We start from the raw sequence: 27,548 nt of genomic DNA on the forward strand, positions 1-27,548 counted from the left end.
AAAATTATAGGATCAATAAGGAGTTGTCTACATATATTCTTAACACAAAACTGTATGGGCACATAGTAGGATCTTGATAAATATTTGATGAAAGAATGGATGAAACTGTATATGTTAAATGACAAGTCGTATATATATATATTTTTAACTGAAGTATAGTTGATTTACAATATTGTTAGTTTCAGGTGTATAGCAAGCAAATATATTCCGATATATAGATAGATAGATAGATTCCTTTCTGTTATAGGTTATTACAAGACATTGAATGTAGTTCCCTGTGCTATACAGTACATCTTTGTTGTTTATTTTATGTATGGTAGTGTGTATGTGTAAATTCTGTACTCCTAATTTATCCCCCACCCCCAATTTCCCCTTGGTAACCATAAGTTTGTTTTCTATGTTTGTGAGTCTATTTCTGTTTTATGATTTAATTTGTGCTACTTTTTCGATTCCACCTGTGTTATATAATATATAATATTTTTCTCTGTCTGACTTAGTATGATAATCTGTAGGTCCATCCATATTGCTGCAAATGAACTTATTTCATTCTTTTTTATGGCTAACATTCCAGTATATATATATACACACACACAGTATCTTCTTTTTCTTTTGTGGTACGTGGGCTTCTCACTGTTGTGGCCTCTCCCATTGCGGAGCACAGGCTCTGGACGCGCAGGCTCAGCGGCCATGGCTCACGGGCCTAGCCGCTCCACAGCATGTGGGATCTTCCCGGACCAGGGCACGAACCCGTGTCCCCTGTATCGGCAGGTGATCTCTCAACCACTGCGCCACCAGGGAAGCCCTCACAGTATCTTCTTTAGTCATTCATCTGTCAATGGACATTTAGGTTGTTTCCATGTCTTGGCTATTGTAAATAGTGCTGCTATGAACATTTGGCATGCATGTATCTTTTCAAGTTAAAATTTTCATCTTTTCCAGATATATCCCCAGGAGTGAGATTACTAGGTCATATGACAACTCTATTTTTAGTTTTCTAAGGGACTTCCATACTGTTCTCCTTAGTAGCTGCACCAAGTTACAGTCCCACCAACATTGTAGGAGGGTTCCTTTTCTCCACATCCTCTCCTGCATAGATTATTTGTAGACTTTTTAAAGATGGCTATTCTGACCAGTATGAGGTGATACGTCATTGTAGTTTTGACTTGCATTTCTCTAATAATTAGCAATAATGAGCATTTTTTATGTGCCTGTATGCTTTCTTTGGAAAATTGTCTCTTTAGGTCTTCCTCCCATTTTATGATTGGGTTGTTTCTGTGAAATTGAGTTGTATGAGCTGTTTATATATTTTTGAAATTAAGCCCTTGTCGTAGCATCATTTGCAAATATTTTCTGCCATTCTGTAGGTTGTCTTTTCATTTTGTTTATACTTTCCTTTGCTGTACAAAAGGCTTTAAATATGATAAGGTCTCATTTGTTTATTTTTGCTTTCATTTCTATTGCCTTGGGAGACTGACCCATGAAAATATTTGTACGATTTATGTCAGAGAATGTTTTGCCTATGTTTTCATTTAGGAGTTTTATGGTGTCATGTCTTATGTTTAAGTCTTTAAGCCATTTTGAGTTTATTTTTGTGTATGGTGAGAGGTTGTGTTCTAACTTCATTGATTTACATGCAGCTGTCCAACTTTCCCAACACCCTTTGCTGAAAAGACTCCTTTCCCATTGTACCTTCTTGCCTCCTTTGTCGAAGATTAATTGACTGTGGTGTGTGGGTTTATTTCTGGGCTCTTTCTTCTTTTCCATTGATCCATATTCTGTTTTTGTGCCAGTACCACACTGTTTTATTACTGTAGCTATGTAGTATTCTCTGAAGTCTGGGATGGTTATGCCTCCTGCTTGGTTCTTTTTTTTTAGTATATGTGCTGCCGAAGCGAGCACCTGCTTGGTTCTTTTTTCAGGATTGCTTTGGCAGTTCTGAGTCTTTTATGGTTCCAGATGAATTTTAGGGTTATTTGTCCTAGTTCTGTGAAAAGTGCCATTGGTAATTTGATAGAGATTGTGTTAAATCTGTAGATTGCTTTGGGTACTATTGCCATTTTAACAATATTAATTCTTCCAATCCAAGAGCATGTGATATCTTTCCATTTCTTTGAATCATCTTCAATTTCCTTTATTAATGTTTTATAGCTCTCAGCTTATGAGTCTTTCACCTTCTTGGTGAGGTTTATTCCTAAGTATTTTATTTTTGGGGTTGTGATTTTAGAAAGTATTGTTTTTTGTTTGTTGTTTTCTTTTTACATTCTTTCTGATATTTCATTGTTGTTGTAAAGAAATGCAACTGACTTCTGTATGTTAATCTTGTATCTTGCTACATTACTGAATTCATTTATCAGTTCTAGCAGTTTTTGTGTGGAGTCTTTAGGGTATCATACAGTGTATCATCTATATATAATTACAATTTTACCTCTTCCCTTCCAATTTGGATACATTTTATTTCTTTTTCTTGTCTGATTGCTGTGGCTAGGACTCCCAATACTGTGTTGAATAGAAGAGGTGAGAGTGGGCAATGTTGTCTTGCTCCAGATTTTAGCAGGAAGGCTTTCAGCTTTTCACCTTTGACTATTATATTGGCTGTGGGTTTGTCATAAATAGTTTTTACTATTTTGAGATATGTTCCCTCTCCATCCACTTTGGTAAGAATTTTTGTCATGAATGGATGTTGAATTTTGTCAAATGCTTTTTCTGCATCTATTGAGATGATCATGTGGTTTTTGTTTTTTCTTTCGTTTATATGGTGTATCACATTGATTGATTTGTGTGTGTTGAACCATCCTTGTAAACTTGGGATGGATCCCACTTGGTCACGGTTATGATCATTTTCATGTGTTGTTGGATTTGGTTTGTTAATATTTTGTTGAGAAGTTTCGCATCTATATTCATCAAAAATATTGGCCTGTAATTTTTTTTTTTCTGATGGTGTCTTAGTCTGGTTTTATTATCAGTGATATGGTGGCTTCATTAAAATGTCCTTGGGAGTGTTCCCTGCTCTTCAATTTTCTGTAAGAATTTGAGAAGAATTGATATAAATTCTTCTTTGTATGTTTGCTAGAATTCACCTGTGAAGCCATCTGGTCCTGGACTTTTATTTGTAGGGAGTTTTTAAATTACAGACTCTATTTCAGTTCTAGTGACCAGTCTGTTCAAATTATCTATTTCTTCTTGATTCAATTTTGGAGGGCTGTATGTTTCTAGAAACTTGTCCCATTTCTTCTAGGTCACCAAATTTTTGACATATAATTATTCATAGTATTCCCTTATGGTTTTTTGTTATTCTGTAGTATCAATTGTTATGTCTCCTTTTTCATTTCTTATTTTGTTTATTTGGGTTTTCTCTCTTTTCTTCTTAGTGAGCCTGGCCAGAGGTTTGTCAATCTTGTTTATCCTTTCAACGAATCAACTCCTGGTCTTACTGATTTTGTCCTATTTTTTAAATTTCTATTTTATTCATTTCCTCTCTAGTTTTTATTATTTCCTTCCTTCTTCTGACTTCAGGTTTTGTTTTTCTTCTTTTTCTAATTCTTTTAAGTGGTTGGTTAAGTTATTTGAGATTTTTCTTCTTTTTGGAGGAAGGCCTGTATCACTATAAACTTCCCTCTAAAAATTGCTTTTGCTGTATCCCATAGACTTTGTATGGCTGTGTTTTCATTGTCATTTGTCTCAAGGTATTTTTAAATTTCCTCTTTGATTTCATCATTGACCCATTGGTTTTTTAGAAGCATGTTGTTTAGTTTCCATGGAATCATTTTTTTCTCATTTCCTTTTCTGTGGTTAATTTCTAGTTTCATGTTGTTTTTGTCAGAAAAGTTGCTTGAGATATTTTCTATAGTCTTAAATTTGTAGAGGCTTGTTTTGTGCCCTAGTATGTGGTTAATTCTAGAGAATGTTCCATGTGCACTTGAAAAGAATGTGTAATCTGGTTTTTTGGATGTAATGTTGTGAAAATATCAATTAAGTCTAACTGCCCTATTGCATCACTTAGGATCTCTGTTGCCTTATTGATTCTCTGTCTGGAAGATTTGTCCATTGATGTGAGTGGGGTGTTAAAGTCTCCTACTATTATTGTATTCCTGTCAATTTCTCCCTCTATGTCTGTTAGTATTTGCTTTATGTATTTGGGTGCTCCTATTTTAGGTACATATATGTTGATAAGTGTAAAATCCTTTTGTATTGATCCTTTTATCATTATATAGTGTCCTTCTTTATCTTTCTTTATGGCCTTTGTTTTAAAGTCTATTTTGTCTGATATGAGTATTGGGACCCCCACTTTCTTTTCATTTCCATTTGCATGAAATATCTTTTTCCATCCCCTGGCTTTCAATCTATGTGTGTTCTTTGCCCTAAAGTGCATCTCTTGTAAGCAGCATACTGTACACTCTTGTTTTTTTATCCAACCTGCCACTCTGTCTTTTGACTGGAGCATTTAGTCCATTAACATTTAAGGTAATTATTGATAGATATATATTTATTGCCATTTAAAACCTTATTTTCCCATTGATTTTATATTTCTTCTTTGTCCGTTTCTTTTTCCTTTTGTTTTTCCTTTCATCATTTGATGATTTTCCTTTTGTATTATATTTATGTTCTCTTTTTGGTTTTTGTGAATCTATTGTGTGTTTCTGACTTGTGGTTACACTGTTTTTCACGTATGTTAACTCCTTCCTATATATAGTTGCCTTAGACTGGTAGTCATATAGGCTCAAACACATTCTAGGGAAAAAAAAATCCACATTTTCTTACTCTCCTCCCCCACATTTTATGATTTTGATGTCCTCTCTTACATCTTCATGTTCTTCTTTTTGCTATTCATTGTGGTTGTCATCACTTTCACAGAAAATATTTTTGATTTTAAAATATTTTGATTAAAATTTAAAACATTCTGATTAATTTTGATTAAAACATTTCATTAAAATGTTTTAATCTGTGTACTGGTTTCTTTAAGTGATTATTTTCCAATTGTAATTTTCTTTTTCTTATAGATTCTTACTTCTTTTCTATTTAGAGAAGAGCTTTCAATATTTCCTTTAGGATAAGTATAGTATTGCTGTATTCTTTTAGTTTTTGCTTGTCTGGGAAGTTTTTTATCTCTCCTCTTCTAAAGGATAATCTTGCTGTGTAGAGTATTCTAGTTTGCAAATTTTTCCCTTCCAGGACTTTAAATATATCTTGACACTTGCTTTTGGCCTACAACGTTTCTGTAGAGGAATCAGCTGATAGTGTTAGTGGGGTTCCCTTGTAATTAACTCTTTGCTTTTCTCTTACTGCCTTTAGAATCTTCTCTTTGTCTTTAGCTTTTGACATTTTTATTATAGTATGTCTTAGTGTAGGTCTGCTTGGGTTTATCTTGTTTGGGACCCTCTGTGCTTCCTGTACCTGGATATCTGTTTCCTTCTTTACATTTGGGAAGTTTTCAGCCATAATTTCTTCAAACACATTTTTGATCCCTTTTTGCTTTCTTTCCCTCCTGGAATCCCTATTTTGCATAGGTTGGCATACTTTATATTATCCCATAGGTCTCTTGTATTGCTTTCTTCTTTTTTTTAAATTTGGCTTTCTGTCTTGATTGGACGATTTCCATTATTCCTTATTCTATTATTCCAAGTCACTTATTTGTTCTTCTGCATTATTTATTTTGCTATTCATTGACTTTAGCTCAGCTTTTATCTTGGCAAATGAGTTTTCTAATTTTTCTTGGTTCATCTTTCTAGTTTCTTTTTTCTGTACTCTGCATTTCCATTGATACCCCTTCTTAATTCCTTCAGTATTTTCATTATCTCCTGTTTTAAATCAGTGTCTATCATATTGAATAGGTCTGCTTCATTGTTTGTTCTTTCAGGGGAATGCTCTTGGTCTTTTAACTGGGAGTGGTTCCTCTGCTTCATTTTACTTTTATTTCTCTCTGTGAGTTTAGGAGAAGCAATTATGTACTCTGGTCTTGGAGGGCTCTTTATACATGGGAGCATTCCTGTGTAGCTTGTATGGATTTAGTATTTTTGGTCTGAGGGCTTTTTTTAGTATGCATGCCTGGCACCTCTTTCCTCAGCATGTGCTGGTCATTATCCCCTTGATAGGTGGTATGCAGATGTGGCTGCTGGTGCCCAGTCCTGGAGTTCTCAGTGGTGGCAATGGCTTAGGAATGGCCCTGGGACACAGGATGGGAGCAGAGGTGGCTCACAACCACTCCTGGAGTTTGGGCAGGTGGCAGTGGGGGCTCTCAACCACTCCTGGGGTCTGCAAGGGTGGCACTGGTGGCTTGCAACCACTCTTGGCTTGCAATGACTCCTGGTATCTGGGAGGGAGGTGGCAGGAGCCCACAACTACTCCTGGATTCCAAGAGGGAGATAGCAGAGACCTATGACCACTCCTTGGGTCTGGGAAGGAGGAGGTGGGGGCCTGTGACCATTCTTCAGTCTGGGTGGGTAATTATTTTTATTTTAAACACCTGAAATTGTTCTTCCTTTTTGAATACATGTATACATGCACAAACAAACCTGTTCAAGCATTTGAGCAAAATGTTAAAAATTAAAAGATATAATAACATACAAAATTGAAATGATTTGCTTCTCTTTTGTTTGTTCTTACCATTTTAGATGATGGAAAATTGTCCTTTGAAGAATTCAAAGCATATTTTGCAGATGGTGTTCTGAGTGGAGAAGAGTTACGTGACCTCTTCCATACCATTGATACACATAATACCAAGTAAGGAACTTTTTTTAAATCACTACATTCTGTAAACAAAGTAGAGAGGGCATGAACAAGTACATACCAATGAAACAGATGGAGTAAAGCTGCAGAGGACACATTTTGTAACACGCCTATGTTCAGTTCTCAGATAGCCTCTAACAATTGAAATGCTGTGAAAAACTGAATTTTGAACTGGAAAATAAAGATCTTCTGTAGGGAGTTCTCATAAAGAGTTTGCAGAATTAAAACAAAGCATAGGTTATAAATAATTCTAATTCTGCCATTAATAAGAAAGTAGAATTTTACCTTGTTTCTTAGATTTCATCTCAGAAATCTAAGAATTTAAAAATTGTTCTAAGTCCATTTTTATGTTACTGTAGTAAAATAGGAAATTGCAGCAATTATCTGGACAATTCAGATGTGTGTGCTGAACTCCAAATCAGTGTTGCCTGAGAGATGTAGATAATGCAGGACACAGAATTTTCTCTGAGCAATCAATGTATATAGTGATATACTTGATTTATTTTAAAATCTAGCAAAATAAAATATGAGCTCTGAAAATTTGTAGGTTTAGCTGATGGATTTTTTTGAGTCATTTTACAAGAAATGATTTACTTAATTTTTGACATTTAAAGTGCTTTATTATGTTGCACTATAGGCACAGCTATGATTACATTTCTAAAAAATATTTGCTTCTCATGATCAAGCAAAATATTTTAAAAATATTATTTATGTGACAAAAGAGGAAAATTTAACTTGCAAGTTAAAAAGGAAAATTTAACCAACAAGATATATTTTCAATGTTTTCCTTCTTTCTTTCCAAATATTTTCAAAGTGGTTATGTCACTATATTTAAAGTGATAATAGGAAAAAAATATATAATGAAAAATATTCTACCCAACAAGGGTAACATTCAGATTTGAAGGAGAGAGAGTTTTAAGACAAGCAAAATCTAAAAGAGTTTGGTACCACTAAAATGTCTGTACAATAAATGTTAAAGGGAGTTCTCTAAGTGGAAAAGAAAGACCACAAACAGAAATATGAAAATTATGAAGGTAAAGATCTCATTAGTAAAGGAAAATACACAGTAAAGGTGGTAGATCAATCACTCACAAAACTAGTAGGCAGGTTAAAAGACAAAAGTAGTAAAATCATCTAATCCACCATAAGTAGTTAAGGGATATTTTTTTAAATGCAAAATGTGAAATAAAAAATATTAAATGTTGGGTGGGGGTGCAGGTCTGTTAAAATGCATTTGAACTTAAGAGATCAGTAAAGTATAATTATCGTGTGTGTGTGTGTATATATATATATATTGTTATATATAAACCACATGGTAAACACAAATCTATAATAGATATACACACAATATAGAGAAAGGAATCCAAAAATAACACTAAACATAGCATCAAGTCACATTGGAAGAGTGCAAAAGAAAAAGGAAAGAACAATAAAGAATTATAAAAATGAACTGAAAACAATTAACAAAATGGCAATTGATACATACTTATCAATAACTACTTTAAATGTAAATGGATGAAATGCTCCAATCAAATGACACAGAGTGCCTGAATGGATACAAAAATAAGACCCATATGTATGCTGCCTACAAGAGACTTACTTCAGGTCTAAAGATAGACAAAGACTGAAAGTGAGGGGATGCAAAAAGGTATTCCATGCAAGCGGAAATGAAAAGAAAGCCAGGGTAGCAATATTTATATCAGATAAAATAGACTTTTAAACAAAGACTGTAACAAGAGACAAAGTAGGACATTACATAATGATAAAGAGATAAATGCAATAAGGAGATATAACATTTATAAATATATTTAAATCCAACATGGGAGCACCTAAATATATACAGTTATATATACTAAATAACTAATGAGTCACTGAAGAAATCAAAGAGGAAATCACACAAATGAAAATAGAAACACAACAATCCACAATCTATGGGACACAGCAAAAACAGTTGTAAGAGGGAAGTTTATAGAGATACAAGCCTACCTCAGGAAAGAAGAAAAATCCCAGAGAAACAGCTTAATCTTACACCTAAAGGAACTAGAAAAAGAAATGCCAACAAAAATCTAATGTTAGTATGAAGAAAGCAATAATAATGAACATAGGAGAAATAAATGAAATAGAGACTAAAAAAGAGACAAAAAAATCAATGAAACTAAGAGCTGATCTTTGAAAAGATAAACAAAATTGATAAAACTTTAGACAGACTCATCAAGAAAAAAGGAGAGGTCCCAAATCAATAAAATAAGAAATTAAAAAAAGAGAGAGGTCCAAAATCAATAAAATAAGAAATGAAAAAGAAGTTACAACCCATGTTATAGAAATAGAAAGGATCATAAGAGATTGCTAAGAACAATTATACACCAATAAAATGGACAACCTAGAAGAAATGGATGAGTTCCTAGAAACATAAATCTCCCAAGACTGAATCAGGAAGAAATAGAAAATATTAACAGACTTATTAGCAGTAATGAAAAATAATCAGTAATAAAACAAACAGAAGTTCAGGACCAGTTGGCTTCACAGGTGAATTCTCTCAAATATTTAGAAGAGTTAATGCCTATCCTTCTCAAACTATTCCTCCCCCCCAAAAAAAAAATTGAAGAGGAAGGAATGCTTCTGAACTCATTGCAAGAGGCCAGCATTACCCTGATACCAAAACTAGACAAAGACCCCACAGAAAAAGAAAATGATAGGCCCATATCTCTGGTGAACATAGGTGCAAAAATCCTCAACAAAATTTTAGCACATTGAATTCAACAATACATTAAAAGGATCAAACAACATGATCAAGTGGGATTCATCCCAGATTTATCCCCCGGATGCAAGGATGGTTTAATATCGGCAAATCAATTAATAGGATACACCACGTTAACAAATGGAAGAGTAAAAATCATATGATCATCTAAACAGATGGAGAAAAACTTTTGACAAAATTCAACACCAATTTATGATTTAAAACCTCTCGACAAAATGGGTGTAGAAGTAATATACCTCAACATAATAAAGGCATAAATAACTAATGCACAGCTAACATCATACTCAACAGTGAAAGGTTGAAACTTTTCCCACAAAGATCAGTAACAAGAAAAGCATGCTCAATCTACCACTCCTATTCAACATAGTACTGGAAGTCCTAGCCACGGCAATTAGACTAGCAAAGGAAATAAAAGAATTCAAATTGGAAGGAATAAGTAAAACTGTCATTGTTTGCAGATGACATGATACTATATATAGAAAATTCTATATAGTATAGATACTATATATAGAAAATTCTAAACACACTGCCAAAAAACTACTAGAACTTTCAATGAATTCAGTAAAGTTGTAGGATAAAAAATTAACATACAGAAATCTGTTGCATTTCTGTACACTAAGAACAAACTATCAGAAAGAGAAATTAAGAAAACTATCTCATTTACAGTGGCATCAAAACTAATAAAATTCCTAGGTATAAATCTAACCAAGGAGGTAAAAGACCCATTTGGAAAACTATAAAACGTTGATGAAAGAAATTGAAGATAACAACATACAAAGGGAAATATATACTGTGCTAAGGAATTGGAAGAATTAATATTGTTAAAATGTCCATGCCACCCAAAGCAATCTACAGTTTTAGTGTAATCCCTATCAAAATACCAATGGTAATTTCCACAGAACTAGAACAAATAATTCTAAAATTTGCCTGGAAACACAAAAGACCCTGAATAATCTAAACAATTTTGAGAAAGAAAAACAACACTGGATGTATCCCACTCCCTCATTTCAAACTATACCTCAAAGCTACAGTAATCAAAACAGTATGGTACTGGCATGAAAACATAGATCAGTGGAACAAAATTAAGAGCCCAGAAATAAACCCATGTTTATATGTTCAATTAGTCTACAACAAAGGAGGCAAGGACATACAATGGAGACAAGACAGCTTCTTCAATAAATGGTATTGGGAGAACCAGACAGCTACTTACAAAATAATCAAACTGGACTACTTTCTCATGCCATATAAAAAATATACTCAAAATGGATTAAAAACATAAATGTAAGGCCTTAAACCATAAAACCTTTAGAAGATAACACAGGCAGTATGCTATTTGACATTAGTCTTAGCAATATTCTTTTGGATTTGTCTCCTCAGGCAAGGGAAACAAAAGCAAAAATAAATAAATAAGACTACATCAAACTAAAAAGCTTTTACACAGTGAAAGAAAATTTCAGAAAAATGAAAAGGCAGCCTACTGAATGTGAGAAGATATTTTCAAACTATATATTGGAAAAGAAATCAGTATCCAAAATATACAAGGAACTCATACAACTCAACCTCAAAAAAAACAACCAAGTAAAAAAGGGCAGAGGACTTGAATAGATATTTTTCCAAAGAAGAAATAAAGATGGCCATCAGACACATGAAAATATGCTCAAGGTCACTAATTATCAGCAAACTGCAAATGAAAACCACAATGAGATATCACCTCACACCTGTCAGAATGGTTACTATCAAAAATACAACCAATAGCAAATGTTGGTCAGGATGTGGAGTAAAGGGAAACCTTATGCACTCTTGGTGGGAGTGCAATTTGGTACAGCTACTATGAAAACATAGTGTAGAGTTTCCTCAAACAATTAATGATAGAACTACCATACAATCTAGCTATTTCACTTCTGAGTATTTTTCTGAAGAAAACAAAATCAAAAAGATACATGCACCCCCATGTTCACTGCAGCATTATTTACAATAGCCAAGATTTGGAAACAACCTAAGAGTCCATCAATAGATGGATGAATAAGGAAGATGTGGTACATACATACAATATAATACTATTCAGCCATAAAGAGAATAAAATTTTGCCATTTGCAACAACATGGATGGACTTTTGGAGGATATAATGCTAGGTGAAATAAATAAAATAAAGAAGGCGAATACTGTGTGATATCACTTACATGTGGAATCTAAAAAATACAACAAACTAGTGAATATAACAAAAAAGAAGCAGACTTACAGATGTAGAGAACAAAATAGTGGTTACCAATGGGGAGAGAGAGGGGAGAGGGTCAATATAGGGTTGGGGGACTAGAGGTACAAAATACTATGTATAAAATGAATAAGCTACAAGGATATGTTGACAGCATAGGGAATATAGCTAATATTTTATAATAACTGCAAATATTGTTAAAAATTGTGAATTGCTATGAGTCATGGGGATGAATTGTACTGCATGAGGAATACAGTCAATAATATTGTAATAACATTGTATGATGATAAATGGTAACTAGATTTACTGTGATCATTTTGTAATGTATAGCAATATTGAATCACTATGTTGTACACCTGCAACTAATCTAGTCAATTATTCTTCAACATCAAAAGAAGTGTTTTCACTTATCAGAAAGCCAGGATGTCCACATTTTTCAGTCAGTTAGAGGAATACATGAAGAAATTAGCATAATTCCTTGTAGAAGAGATTCACAGCACAGGCAGGGAGAATGATCCCCTGGAGGCAAAAATGATTCTTCCAGTATAGCGATTTGGAGTTCCAGATTGTCAGGATAGACCAAACAGTAGACCAGATGGAAGTTTTGCTGTTATGTCAGACAGTGAACACACAGGAAATTTTCTTGGGGCCTGCAGATGGAAGCCTGTGATAGAGATGGACAACTGATGTCTTTAGATCAGGTGTTCCTTATTCCAGACTAAAATAATTTATTTGGATGCTGAGCACTGGGATTTCAACCCAGTACTTGTTAAATCACTGAAGCACACTAAAGCAAAAAACAAAACAACAAAAAATTACCACCTACAAAAAAATCATAGTTCATCTTGAGCTAGACTTGAAAGTTTAAAATTTTCTTTCTTAACCTAACATGAAACTTTTCTCTCTAAAGTTTCACTTAATTTGTTCAATTTCTTAGGGCCATGCAGAATATGAATATTTTATAACAAGTCTTTCTAATATTTGAAGACAGTTTTTATGCACCAATAATGAGATAAAGTCCCATAATAATTGGAGAGTAATAATATCAAAGGGTTTGTTTTAGATGATAGAATTTTATTCCTTCTGAAACAGGAAAATCCGTTCATTTTATACTTGTGCATAACAGTTAAATTTTAAAGCTTGATTAGTTGGTTGCTGAAACCGCCTTCTCCCTTGAGTTACCCATTACCCTCCTTAAGTAGACACATTTTATGGGCATTAGGAAAAGAAGGCAGGATCAGTACCCAAGGAATAAGTATTTAGTAGGTTGGTCTGAAGACCAAAGCCTGCACTGCATTATGACTAGAAAGGTCATTCCAATTCCAATAGCTCCAATAGTGGGTAAGAGAGATCTCCCTATTAACGTAGCCTATACATCTTCAACTAGCACTGAACGCTAAGAGAGCAGCACCAAGTGCCTGGAGGATAGGGCAGACCCCAGTCCCAAGTGCTAAGCTAAGGAAGTATGGCATGACTTAGAGTCATGAAATCAGAAAATGGAAAAAGGTGGTGTAGCTGTATGTCAAGAGAGCACAGTGAAAATCAAAGTCCAGAGAATACAGGCTAAAGTGTGGTGGACACACTGGCTGTGTCAGGGTTGAGTTTTAGCAATATAGATTGGGCAAAGGAACACTGGCAGAAGAGTACTCCAAGTATTCAGACGAAGCCCAAACTGCCCATGAGCAAACTCACAGAGAACGAAGAGTCCAGATGGAGCATTTTATGATCAAGACTTACCTGTTAGAACCAGATGGCGGGCTGACATCTGTCCAGGCATTAAGTTGCCTCTTTGGCATAAGCAGACAAAGCCCAACAGATGTATACTGTTTTCCACAGAGAGGCACAAGTTAGCTGACACATGTGGTCAATGATGTTAGTTTAGCATACTTATATGCCAAATGAGGCATGGCGCCAGAGGAGCCAAGGAAACTAAGGAGGGAGAGAATAACATTCTTTTTATAGATTTCCCTCAACTTCTCCTAAGCCTTACTTAGCAGAGTTCACAGCAGGGCAGAAGATGTACTAGGAAGGACTTTACTGGTTGTGAGTGACAGAAACATAAATTAAGCTGACTTAAAGAAATAATTATCTGGTTCATGTATCTGAAAAGTCCAGAGGTAGGCTTCATGTGTGTTGGAGTAAAGTGCCCAAACAGTGGTGCTAGGAATCTGTCTATCATCTCTCACCTCTTCTTTCTCTATGTTGGCTATTCTCTTGTGCAGACTCTCTTGCTGAGAGGTCAAGATGGTTACGAGAGGCTCAAGGTTCATATTGCCACCACCTTGGCAAATGCCAAGAGGCTGGTTTTCTTTCAGAGTAGTACCAGCAAAATTCTGGTCTTGAATTATGTTAGCCTGGCTTGGAGCTCATACACATCTCTGGAAAATCACTGTTTTCAAGGAAAAAATAAAGTGAAAAGGAACCAGGATGCTATTATCAAAATAAGGGGGAATAAATTCTGGGCAGGCAAAACTTGAGTCCCCTGTAGATCAAATAACTACCTACTCAGCCTCAAAGACTTCCACTTACCATCTCATATTTTAGAGGACAAGGGGCTTGGTAGAGTTTCAACTCCAGAGAGTTCTTACAAAGTGTGGAGTCAATCTGGAAAATCTGAAGCTATCTATATGGGAAAAGATTGAAGCCAGGGAGAAATCTTTGTTTTAATAGGCATCCTAGTTCCATTGAGCTATGCAGGACCCTAGCCTTCTACACCTGCCTCTCTTCTTGACCATCTGATTGTGTCTATTCTCAATGTTCCTGTTTTCCCATACTCCACTAGAATCATGCCTATAATCCCCCTTCTTTTTCCTTATGGTCCTACCAAGTCTCTGTATTTGCAGATACTGCAAAAAACTTAGGCAGACTTAGTGAGTAACACCTGGTCTTTTTTCTCTTAGTATTTCTCCATAATCACCTAACAGATTTTCTGGGCAGTTCTCACATATCACATTATCCTTATTTTTTTTAATTTAAAAATTAGAAAGAACTGAGTATATAACTAAGAGAAGCACTATTTGATTACATCCTATAGAGGTATACTTTTTGCCACATTCTTAGAGACTGAAAATAGAAGTCTTACAACCTTACCAAGACTCACTCTAATCTATAACCAGTTCTCCAGTTATTGATTCCATTTCGTTATTGGAACTAACCTGTAGTCATCAAATTTCCTTATTATTCACTCAATTTTTAAATGTGCCTTTCACTCCAATAATTTCTGAAATCCATTTATTTTCTTTGAGCATATCTACTTCATGAAGATATGGAGAGAATAAAACAAGCTACTTCCTAAGAGTTACATTTAAAATTCTTTTCTTTCCTGTGAAGGCATTTCATTGGCACCACCACAATTTCCTCCTAAATCAGACCATTCCACAATTTGCAGTGTTGACTGGGGCTGAGGACTCTTCCTTGTAGGGAGAGTGAGGAATCAACAAAGTCTACATTATAATTAAGAAGATTAGCATAGTTTGAGGGATTTATAAAGAAGACAATTTTAAGGAGATTTTCTTTAAAGTGACAGGAAATGGTTTCTCCTTAGTTATAATTGCTGAAAAAATAATTGGTTCTAATTTTCTCTGACAAAGATGATAGACAAGCCAAATTTTGTATCAAGACAATATGTATATAATTTCTAAAAAATAGGAATTTCTAAAGGAAATGTTTAATTTTTAATTAAATAAGGAAATACATTTATTGAATGACTATATGACAGGCACTTGCATCATCTTATTTAATCTTCACAAAAAAGCAAATAACAAGGTACTATTATTATTATTCACAGCCTACAGTTAAGGAATCTGATACAGAAAGTTAAGTGATTTGACCAAGGTTACACAGACAGTAGTGTAAGGCCTGGAGATTATTTCATGGCGACCTGAAAACAAAACTCAAAGCTCTTTCCATTGTCATGCCACCTCAGTAAATTTTCAGATTTTTAGCTATTTATTTTGTATATCAGAAATCAAAAGGTTCCAAGGCCAGCTTTTAAACTCACTTTCAGGTGTTTCATTCTTGATGAAAAGATGCTTGATTCTTTCCAGCAGTAGAATATATTTGGATGTACAGTATAGAGGTAATTGCTTTAATTGCTGCCTTTATCTCTCCTCTTTTTATATCCATAATGTAGGATTTTTACAGTGTAGGAGTTGTTACAATGTAGCAATGTTATTCTTTTTCTCTGTGGACATTATTTTCTTTCTTGGAACATTTCCCTCCCTCCATCCTACCTTTACATTTGGAATTTATCTTGTGCTTTTGGACGTACTCCTGTTACTACTCTCCATCCCATCACTCTGCACTTACCTCATTTTCTCCATTGTTCTTCAGAGCACTCACAGAGTTTTACTGTTTCAATTAGTCATTTTTATTAAAGACCTTTGCTTCCAAATTTTTTCAGATATTTTATATTTTTAATATTATCTAGAGAATTATTCTCTGCTTGTCACCTCTTCCTCCCAATAAAGAACTTGAATTCTCTTTTTATCTTTTGTTTTTTAATAAATTTATTTATTTTTGGCTGTGTTGGGTCTTCGTTGCTGCACATGGGCTTTCTCTATTTGCGATGAGCAGGGGCTACTCTTCGTTGCGGTGAGTGGGCTTCTCATTGCAGTGGCTTCATTGTTGTGGAGTACGGGCTCTAGGCACATGGGCTTTGGTAGTTGTGGCATGCAGGCTCAGTAGTTGTGGCTCGTGGGCTCTGGAGCTCAGGCTCAGTAGTTGCCGCACATGGGCTTAGTTGCTCCTCGGCATGTGGGATCTTCCCGGACCAGGGCTCGAACCCATGTCCCTTGAATTTGCAGGTGGATTCTTAACCATTGCACCACCAGGGAAGTCCCCTCTTTCAATCTTAACTGTACTCTGTCTTCCCATCAGCCATGATAAAATTGCTAATGGTGAAGCAAAATCTATTACTGCTTAAAATAAAAATTGTCTACTGAGGAATCAAGGCGAATTATTTATTCACCTAACTGCAGTGTTCTTTCTTACTTGCCAATACCCACCAAGTGGGTGAAATCAAATCAGTAAAATGTTAACCCCAATCTTTAAAAAATATGTGATGCTCACTTCTTGGACAAGTCTCCATCTCTCATCTCCCATGTCCAATGCACCAATAAATTCTGAACTTATTCCCCTCCAGTTTATTAATCCTATGAATCCAACTATTCCCTTTATTGTCACCACATTCCCTAAGTACCTGCTTTCTCTTTTTTACAACTATACTATTCTCAAAAATGATCTGTTTGATGGAAGAGTTACAATTGTTTTTATCTGTGACATCTTGAGATTATAAAATTCTTGAAATAAATACAAATAACCTCAAAGTCATTGCTTACTTCTTAAATGAATATTTTTAAAGAGCAATTTCTTTAGGAAAATACTTTCCCTCCACAATAAAATTTATATAAATAACATATGCTTCCTATAAAAAAGAACTCAAACAGTATAGAAATCATAAGAAAGAGCAGAAAAAGACACCTGAAATTTCATCACTTTGAGATAACTACCCATAGCATTTAGTTACCATTACTTCCAATGTGTGCATTCAGTTTGTTTGTTTTTTTCCCACAAATGACTTTATTTTATTTTAACGTCTTTATTGGAGAATAATTGCTTTACAATGGTGTGTTAGTTTCTGCTGCACAACAAAGTGAATCAACTATACATATACATTTATCCCTATTTCTCCTCCCTCTTGAGTCTCCTTCCCACACTCCCTATCCCACTCCTCTAGGTGGACACAAAGCACCGAGTGAATCTCCCTGTGTCATGTGGCTGCTTCCCACTAGCTATCTACTTTACATTTGGTAGTGTATATATATCCATGTCACTCTCTCACTTCGTCCCAGCTTACCCTTCCCCCTCCCCATGTCCTCAAGTCCGTTCTCTACATCTGCGTCTTTATTCCTGTCCTTCCCCTAGGTTCTTCAGAACTTTTTTTTTTTTAGATTCCATATATATGTGTTAGCATACGGTATTTGTTTTTCTTTTTCTGACTTACTTCACTCCGTATGACAGTCTCAAAGTCCACCCACCTCACTGCACATAACTCAATTTTGTTTCTTTTTATGGCTGAGTAATATTCCATTGTATATATGTGCCACATCTTCTTTATCCATTCATCTGTTGATGGACACTTAGGTTGCTTCTATGTCCTGACTATTGTAAATAATGCTGCAATGAACATTGTGGTACATGACTCTTTCTGAATTATGGTTTTCTCAGGGCATATGCCCAGTAATGGGATTCCTGGGTCGTATGGTAGATCTACTTTTAGTTTTTGAAGGAACCTCCATACTGTTCTCCATAGTGGCTCTATCAGTTTACATTCCCACGAACAGTGCAAGAGGGTTCCCTTTTCTCCACACCCTCTCCAGCATTGACTGCTTGTAGATTTTTTGATGATGGCCATTCTGACTGGTGCGAGATGATACCTCATTGTAGTTTTGATTTGCATTTCTCTAATGATTAGTGACGTTGAGCATCCTTTTATGTGTTTGTTGGCAATCTGTAGATATTCTTTGGAGAAATGTCTATTTAGGTATTCTGTCCATTTTTGGATTGGGTTGGTTATTTTTTTGATATTGAGCTGCATGAATTGCTTGTATGTTTTGAAGATTAATCCTTTGTCATTTGCTTCGTTTGCAAATATTTTCTCCCATTCTGAGGGTTATCTTTTTGTCTTGTTTATCGTTTCCTTTGGCTGTGCAAAAGCTTGTAAGTTTCATTAGGTCCAATTTGTTTATTTCCATTTCTCTAGGATGTGGGTAAAAAAGGACCTTGCTGTGATTTATGTCATAGAGTGTTCTGCCTATGTTTTCCTCTAAGAGTGTGATAGTGTCTGGCCTTACATTTAGGTCTTTAATCCATTTTGAGTTTATTTTTGTGTATGGTGTTAGGGAGTGTTCTAATTTCATACTTTTACATATACCTGTCCAGTTTTCCCAGCACCACTTATTGAAGAGGTTGTCTTTTCTCCATTGTATATTCTTGCCACCTTTATCAAAGATAAGGTGACCATATGTGCGTGGGTTTATCTCTGGGCTATCCATCCTGCTCCTTTGATCTATATTTCTGTTTTTGTGCCAGTACCACACTGTCTTGATTACTGTAGCTTTGTAGTATAGTCTGAATTCAGGGAATTTGATTCCTCCAGCTCTGTTTTACTTCACGATTGCTTTGGCTATTTGGGTTTTTTGTGTTTCCATACAAATTATGAAGTTTTTTGTCCTAGTTCTGTGAAAAATGCCATTGGTAGTTTGATAGGGATTGCATTCAATTTGTAGATTACTTTGGGTAGTATAGTCATTTTCACAATGTTGATTCTCCCAATCCAAGAACATGGTATATCTCTCCATCTGTTTGTATCATCTTTAATTTCTTTCATCAGTGTCTTATACTTTTCTGCGTATGGGTCTTTTGTCTCATCAGGTAAGTTTATTCCTAGGTATTTTATTCTTTTCCTTGCAATGGTAAATGGGAGTGTTTCCTTAATTTCTCTTTCAGATTTTTCATCATTAGTGCATAGGAATGCAAGTGCATTCTGTTTTAATCACAGAGAACTACTTTCTTTTGAGTTTCTTCTCTTCCACTGTCTACCCCTAACCCACTCTCCATAACCAATCTTCATCAGCACCTAAAGTGTGATCTTCTGCATCTTTTTTCCATGCTTGTGTAATTGTATATACATCTATATGTCTCATGAAAGCATTCCCTGACCTTCCTTTTTAGGTTAAATTTCTCCTTCTGCCTTCTCGTTGTAATATGTATCTCTTCTCTGCAGCTCTTGAATCAGCTACAATTTTATATTTGTTTTGTGTTTGATTAATGCTCATGTTGCCTGGCCTAAACTTCATGAAGGCAGAGGTCATGACTCTTTTGCTTTCCACTGATTCCAGGACCTAGCATAGCATCTAGCACATACTACAAGTTCAGTGAGAAGGAAGAGATTTCTCCTACCCCATACCTTATACTATTCATTTTGCTTGATTAGCCCTGCCCCTCCCCTCTGCCTAGTAAAGTTTTCCAGGCATCAAGGTCCACTGAACTCCATGAAAAGTAGTGCTGCAATGTGGAAAGAACTCAGGAACTGGTCAAGGTTAAATCCTTTGACTATCTAGCTATGAGGACTATGGGTGGTCATTGTTCTTCATTGAACCCTAATTTCATTGGCTGTAAAATAGAGCCAATATAAAAACCCAGCTTTCAAAGTTTAGCAGTAATGTATATAAACACCTGCCATAAAATAATAATTATTATGATGTAATCACTAACCTTTTCTTCTTTCCTGTTCATCTTTTTCCCCAAATTTCTATAAGTATGGTTTATACTTTCATAATGTACCACTAAATTATATGCCATCTCTTATATTTTGCTAATTGTTTCACTAGTATATTAATCTTGTCTCCAAATCTAAACTATAAACTCCTCTGAGGCAAGGACATTGTTCTCACTACTGCAGCAATTACTGGAATACATTCAATAACGACTTGGTTACTTGATGGATTGTTACAGAAGTCGGATATATTGATTAGGTAAAAGAAAGGCATGCAAAGGTATATTGCTTGTGACTTTTAGACTTTAGAACCTGGCTGACTGACCACAGAAAAGGTGATGCCGCTGACAAATCCTGTTGAATAAAAAAGGAGAATTGACTCTTCTCGTTGGGGACAGAATAAATGATAAATCTGGCTTTGGACTCTCAGTTAAACAGTTTCAAAAGTTGTTTCTTTTTTAAAATAGTTATCTACTCCTATGAATTAAAAAACATGAAATGCAATGTTAAGATGTAAATGTGAATTATTTCCTTACTCTAACAGATTCAGAATATGTTCAAATTAAGAATTTCTTTTTGTCCCAGTATATTTAATACATTTACATGTAAAAAAAAGTTTTCAATGCTTAAAAAGAATCTCCTACTACATAAAATAGTATATTCTCTTTTATGATCTTAAAAGGTTTCTCATGGAGAAAAAATAGACTAAATAGCAATAGCTTTTAGCAGTTAAACTGTAATAGGAAGAAAGCTGAGCATGGGTATCAGCTGAACATTATTGTCCTTTTTCATTCACTAGTGGATTTAACGGTTTAATTTTATTTTTAAGTTTCCCTGGGAACCTATTTTTAATCAACTTCAGATTAAAAACAGTGATTCAGAATAATTAGAAATCTACTCATGGAGGGCCTTAGAATTGTGATCATTTGCACAAATAACTTTTCCTCTATCATCCCATCCTCACTGCCATCAGGTAGAAATTAGTAGATATAGACTTGAGACTGGCAAAAGAGTTTCTCTTTTCTCTCTTTCTTTCTTTGAATTGTGAATAGTTTCTAAGTGAAAACTCGGAATATCAAATTTGACAATTTTATTCCAGTTGAGATCATTGCTTCCAAGAAATTAGTCATTTTTTACCTACTTATTCATTTATTTATTCAACAAATATTTATTAACCAACTACAATGGGTACTATGTGCCATGTATTATACATAAATGAATAAATATTACTTTATATTTATGGGAAGCTGACATATTGATTGATAGAAAATTGTTTTCCAAATATCTTATGGGGGGTTGATTTTTTGCAAAAGAGGAGTCAGTGGCTCCTATTTAATATGTTTATTAATATTCTATTAATATTTCTATTTCTATGCTTGTCTTAACCTAGGATCTCTACAATAGTTATTTCTTGGTGATAAAATGCAATATAACATGTTCATTACTGTTTGAAAAACCTGTCCTTTAATAAAAATTAGTTTGTGTGAAAGTTATTAGTAGGAGACTAACTTTTAAAAAATGGCTTCAAAAAACCAGAGACTCCTAGGTTATGTGGAAATGAGTCACCTGTCTCACTTTGGCCAAAGGTCAACCATTTAAGGAAATAATATAGACAACAGAAATGATATCCTATTACTTGAAAAATAACTTATCAAGGCTCTTCCTGTGGACTCATCAAGAATCAAATAGGGAGAGTTACCATTTAACCCTTATTTCAAAAATATAAGTAGAAATAATGGAATTTTATCTACTGTCTCTGAGTCACTGTCTGCCTGGTTTCTTTCAATCTCTCTCACTCTTTCTTTCTGTCTTGGTCTGATCAATCCCCAAATTTGATGTAAAATTGTGTCTATATGAGACTCATAGAATGAATTGTAAGAGCTCTCCAGTGTTTGAATATTTGTTTTCCTATTTATTCTAAGTATCTCCTGGCAATTCTACATTTTTTTTAAACATCTTTATTGGAGCATAATTGCTTTACAATGGTGTGTTAGTTTCTGTTGTATAACAAAGTGAATTAGCTATACATGTACATATATCTCCATATCTCCTCCCTCTTGAATCTCCCTCCCACCCTCCCTATCCTACCCCTCTGGTGGTCACAGAGCACCGAGCTGATCTCCCTGTGCTATGCGGCTGCTTCCCAGTAGCTATCTGTTTTACATTTGGTAGTATATATAAGTCCATGCCACTCTCTCACTTCGTCACAGCTTACCATTCTGCACCGCCTGCCCCCTCCCCGTGTCCTCAAGTCCATTCTCTACGTCTGTGTCTTTATTCCTGTCCTACCTCTAGTTTCTTCAGAACTTTTTTTTTTTCTTTTAGATTCCATATATATGTGTTAGGATGTGGTATTTGTTTTTCTCTTTCTGACTTCACTCTGTATGACAGACTCTGGGTCCACCCACGTCACTACAAATAACTGAATTTCATTTCTTTTTATGGCTGTGTAATATTCCATTGTATATATGTACCACATCTTCTTTATCCATTCTTCTGTCGATGGACACTTAGGTTGCTTCCATGTCCTAGCTATTGGAAATAGAGCTGCAATGAGCATTGTGGTACATGACTCTTTTTGAATTGTGGTTTTCTCAGGGTATATGCCAAGTAGTGGGATTGCTGGGTCATATAGTAGTTCTATTTTTAGTTTTTGAAGGAACCTCCGTACTGTTCTCCATAGTGGCTGTATCAATTTACATTCTCACCAACAGTGCAAGAGGGTTCCCTTTTCTCCACACCCTCCTGAGCATTGATTGTTTGTAGATGTTTTGATGATGGCCGTTCTGACTGGTGTGAGGTGAAACTTCATTGTAGTTTTTTTTTATCTCATTAATAGGATTTTTAAATATGATTTTTTTAAATTAATTTATTTATTTTATTTGTTTATTTTTGGCTGCATTGACTCTTCCTTGCTGCGTGTGTGCTTTCTCTAGTTGTGGCGAGTGGGGGCTACTCTTCATTACAGGGCATGGGCTTCTCATTGCGGTGGCTTCTGTTGTTGTGGAGCACGGGCTCTAGGCACATGGGCATCCATAGTTGTGGCTCACGGGCTCTAGAGCTCAGGCTCAGTAGTTGTGGTGCATGGGCTTCATTGCTCCGTGGCGTGTGAGCTCTTCCTGGACCAGGGCTTGAACCCTTGTCCCCTGCATTGGCAGGCAAATTCTTAACAACTGCACCACAGGGGAAGCCCCATTGTAGTTTTGATTTGCATTTCTCTAATGATTAGTGATGTTGAGTATTCTTTCATGTGTGTCTTGGCAATCTGTGTATCTTCTTCAGAGAAATGTCTATTTAGGTCTTCTGCCCATTTTTGGATTCGGTTGGTTGTTTTTTTTTGATATTGAGTTGCATGTGCTGCTTATAAAATTTGGAGATTCATCCTTTGTCAGTTGCTTCATTTACAAATATTTTCTCCCACTCTGAGTGTTGTCTTTTTGTCTTGTTTATAGTTTCCTTTGCTGTGCAAAAGATTTTAAGTTTCATTAGGTCCCATTTGTTGATTTTTGTTTCTATTCTCTAGGAGGTGGGTCAAAAAATATCTTGCTGTGATTTATGTCATAGAGTGTTCTTCCTATGTTTTCCTCTAAGAATTTTATAGTGTCTGGCCTTACATTTAGATCTTTAATCCATTTTGAGTTTATTTTTGTGTGTGGAGTCAGGGAGTGTTCTAATTTCATTCTTTTACATGTAGCTGTCCAGTTTTCCCAGCACCACTTATTGAAGAGGCTATCTTTTCTCCATTGTACATTCTTGCCTCCTTTGTCAAAGATAAGGGGACCATATGTGTGTGGGATAGTCTCTGGGCTATCCATCCTGTTCCATTGATCTATATTTCTGTTCTTGTGCCAGTACCATAGTGTCTTGATTACTGTAGCTTTGTAGTAATAGGCTGAAGTTTGGAAGCCTGATTCCTCCAGCTCCATTTTTCTTTCTTAAGATTGCTTTGGCTATTCAGGGTCTTTTGTGTTTCCATACAAATTGTGAAATTTTTTGTTTTAGTTGTTTGAAAAATGCCATTGGTAGTTTGATAGGGATTGCATTGAATCTGTAGATTGCTTTGGGTAGTAGAGTCATTTTCACAATGTTGATTCTTCCAATCCAAAAGCCTGGTATATCTCTCTATCTGTTTGTATCATCTTTAATTTCTTTCATCAGTGTCTTATACTTTTCTACATACAGGTCTTTTGTCTCCTTAGGTAGGTTTATTCCTAGATATTTTATTCTTTTTGTTGCAATGGTAAGTGGCAGTGTTTCCTTAATTTCTCTTTTAGATTTTTCATCATTAGTGTATAGGAATGCAAGAGATTTCTGTGCATTAATTTTATATCCTGCTACTTTACCAGATTCATTGATTAGCTCTAGTAGTTTTCTGATAGAGTCTTTAGGACTCTCTATATATAGTATCATGTAATCTGCAAACAGTGACAGCTTTACTTCTTCTTTTCTGATTTGGATTCCTTTTATTTCTTTTTCCTCTCCGATAACTGTGGCTAAATCATCCAAAACTACATTGAATAATCGTGGTGAGAGTGGACAACCTTGTCTTCTTCCTGATCTTAGTGGAAATGTTTTCATTTTTTCACCATTTAGAACGATATTGGCTGTGGGTTTGTCATATATGACCTTTAGTATGTTGACGTAAGTTCCCTCTATGCCTACTTTCTGGAGGGTTTTTTTTCATAAATGGCTCTTGAATTTTGTCAGAAGCTTTTTCTGCATTTTTGAGATGATCATGTTGTTTTTCTCCTTCAATTTTTTAATATGGTTTATTACATCTCTTGATTTGCATATATTGAAGAATCCTTGCATTCCTGGGATAAACCCCAGTTGATCATGGTGCATGATCCTTTTAATGTGCTGTTTGATTCTGTTTGCTACTATTTTGTTGAGGATTTTTACATCTATGTTCATCAGGCACTTTTACTTGTATTAATTTTTTTAATCACAGATTTCTGCTTTTTATAGTTTATATTTCAAATATAGTTTATATTTTATATTTAACTTTGTTGCCCATGAAGCTAAATGTGTTTATGTCCTGGGTGGTGATGAACACTCAACGGAATTATGTCTTTAAAATAGTGTGTATTCAGAGAGACCAGTCCAATGAAAAAATCAGGGTGTGTTTTTCCTTTACTTTTGATAAATGTATTAAAAGTAATTATTCTCATTGTATTTGATTAGAACTCTTCTTTAATGTGAAGAAAATAATTGGATTTCAAAGCCCATAACAGAAATCCCCCTGTCATAGACCACACAACAAATTTCTGTCCTTGATTTATTACTTAAAGTTTTTGGCACAATCTTTCTTAATCCAGGTAACATTAATCCCTGAAAATTTAATATAAAATGTTATAGATATGAAGTATTTTTATTCTGGTAGGAAGGAAAGTGGGATGATTGATGCATTGTATCAGACATTCAATGTCCAGTCTCAAAACAGCAAAGAAACCCTACATGAGATTCATCATCCCTCTTAACTTCTAAATCAGATGTCATCAGTTTTTTGAAAATAATTTTATATCAACCTTGATACAGCAAAAAAGGAGTTTAGATATTGTAAGAGGCTACCACAAAAACCCACTGAAGGTTCTTGGGAATTTTAGGAAGGAGGATCCTGGAGATTAGGGCGAGAAGGCTATTAAGTTGAACTCTGAAGTCAACCCATGTCTAAGATTCTGTCTTGCCCATGCAAACTGAGATTGCATTCTTTCAACAGAGTAACTGAGTGTTTACTAAGTGCCAGATATTGTGCTAGGTACTGGGGATATAGTGGTGAACAAGAGATTTGTAGTTTAGAAGCAACATAGGAAAGTAATAGCTTGATTAATTATGACAGAGAAATACAACTGTTTTGGGGTTGGGGAGTTAGGGCAGACCTAGTCTAAAAGGTCAATCAAGACCTCATGGAAGAAGTGACTTCTAAGTCATGAGATATTATCAAGAAGAGGTATGGACATGAATGGGGATGCAGATGATAGAAGTTTCTAGCCAAAGAAAATAGCATATGTGGAAGTCTTTAGGTAAGTGAGAGTGTGGCATGTTGGAACAACTGAACACATTCAGCATGCCCATAATATCAAATTCAAGAGGGTGATGGTAAGAGGAGCTAGAGAGGCAAGCAAGGAGGCAAGTTGTGAAAGGCCTTGTGAACCAGTGGGGCTTGTGAATTTCCACCCTCAGGTCAGTGTGAAGTTGTCAAAAGGTCTTAAACATGGAAGTGACTGGATTAGGTTTATGTTTTATGATAGAAAATTGGATCCCCTCAAAATGAAGAGAATTGATGACAGCTGACAAGTCTGAAGACAGAAACACCAATTAAGAGGCAGCTGCAGCTGTACTTGAAAAGTGTTTATATGAACCATAATTTTGAGAGTCTGTACTCTAGTCTTTCTGAGTTGGCTTAAATCTTCCTGATCAGAAAGATTTTGGATGATAGTTATCCTGATGCTGCAGAGCAATAATCATGGTTAACCTTTATGGGTAATTTACCATGTGCAAGATCCTGTTTTAAGCACTTTACATTCGTTAACTTATTTAATCTTTACAACAAACCTATGATTGAGCCCAGTTTGCACATGAGAAAACTGAAACACAGAGAGATTGAGTAAGTGTCCCAAAGTCACACAGAGAGCAAGGGGTAAGGCTAGGCACTGTAGCTCTTAACCACCACTCTATACAGCCCCCTGTTAAATCAGTCTTTGTATGTATACTGCCTTGGTGTCTGGCAGAGTGGTAATCTTCATTTTGTTTCCAAAATCCCTGGCCAAGCAAACTTTTCAGTGTTTTACTATCTTTGAATATTAAGTGAGGCTAATAATATTTTCTGGCAGTAAATTGTAAAAAATTCATGGCACAAATGTTAAGAAACAGTTTAGTCTGCCATCCAAGGAAGGTTCTACATAAATATGTGACGTTTGTTTGACTTGGGTTAGTAGTACTTGTGAGTACAGAACCACATGAAGCACCAATTCATTGCTCATTGCTGCTTCCTGGGTTTTAGACAGGAGAAAAATGATGGCAGCTGTGAAGCTACACTTTCATTCAGTTCTCTGAACACTGCCCTAAATTTTTTTTTTTTTTTTCGGTACGCGGGCCTCACTGTTGTGGCCTCTCCCGTTGCGGAGCTCCGGACGCGCAGGCTCAACGGCCATGGCTCACGGGGCCCAGCCGCTCCGCAGCATGTGGGATCTTCTCAGACCAGGGCACGAACCCATGTCCCCTGCATCGGCAGGCGGACTCTCAACCACTGCGCCCCCAGGGAAGCCCCTGCCCTAACTCTTCTTTGGGAGATATTGCTGATACCTGTGGTGGGGGCACTCTCAATAAATAGAAATCTAATATTTCAAGAGGTGTTACCAAAATGGTGGTGATGAACCTATCAATTTAGTAACCAAGTAGCTGAAATAGCTGACTGGAACATGTGTGTAGAAATGAACTATCTTTGGGAGAGAGCCTTTTGAGATTAACATCTCTCTTTCTGAAGAGCCTTAGTAATGTGAACTCTTGTTGACAGGATTTGCTTTTTTCCTAATCATGGCTTCAGGATGCGATAGTAGCTTGGAAAGTATCTTTTG

At 35.5% G+C, this 27,548-nt stretch overlaps 1 protein-coding gene across 1 annotated transcript in view; it reads left to right on the plus strand.

Moving 5' to 3' along the window:
- The window catches only part of NECAB1 (N-terminal EF-hand calcium binding protein 1), a 256,058-nt gene that overhangs the window by 57,899 nt on the left and 170,611 nt on the right, over positions 1–27,548 (plus strand). The window contains exon 3 of the mRNA XM_027131376.1: positions 6,609–6,717. Within this exon, the coding sequence (XP_026987177.1) occupies positions 6,609–6,717 (109 nt within the window). The remainder of the gene's footprint in view (positions 1–6,608; positions 6,718–27,548) is intronic.

This window comes from Aethalodelphis obliquidens, unplaced genomic scaffold, assembly GCF_003676395.1.
Source record: "Aethalodelphis obliquidens isolate GAN/ISIS:26980383/991018 unplaced genomic scaffold, ASM367639v1 scaffold39, whole genome shotgun sequence".
Taxonomy (NCBI): Eukaryota; Metazoa; Chordata; class Mammalia; order Artiodactyla; family Delphinidae; genus Aethalodelphis; species Aethalodelphis obliquidens.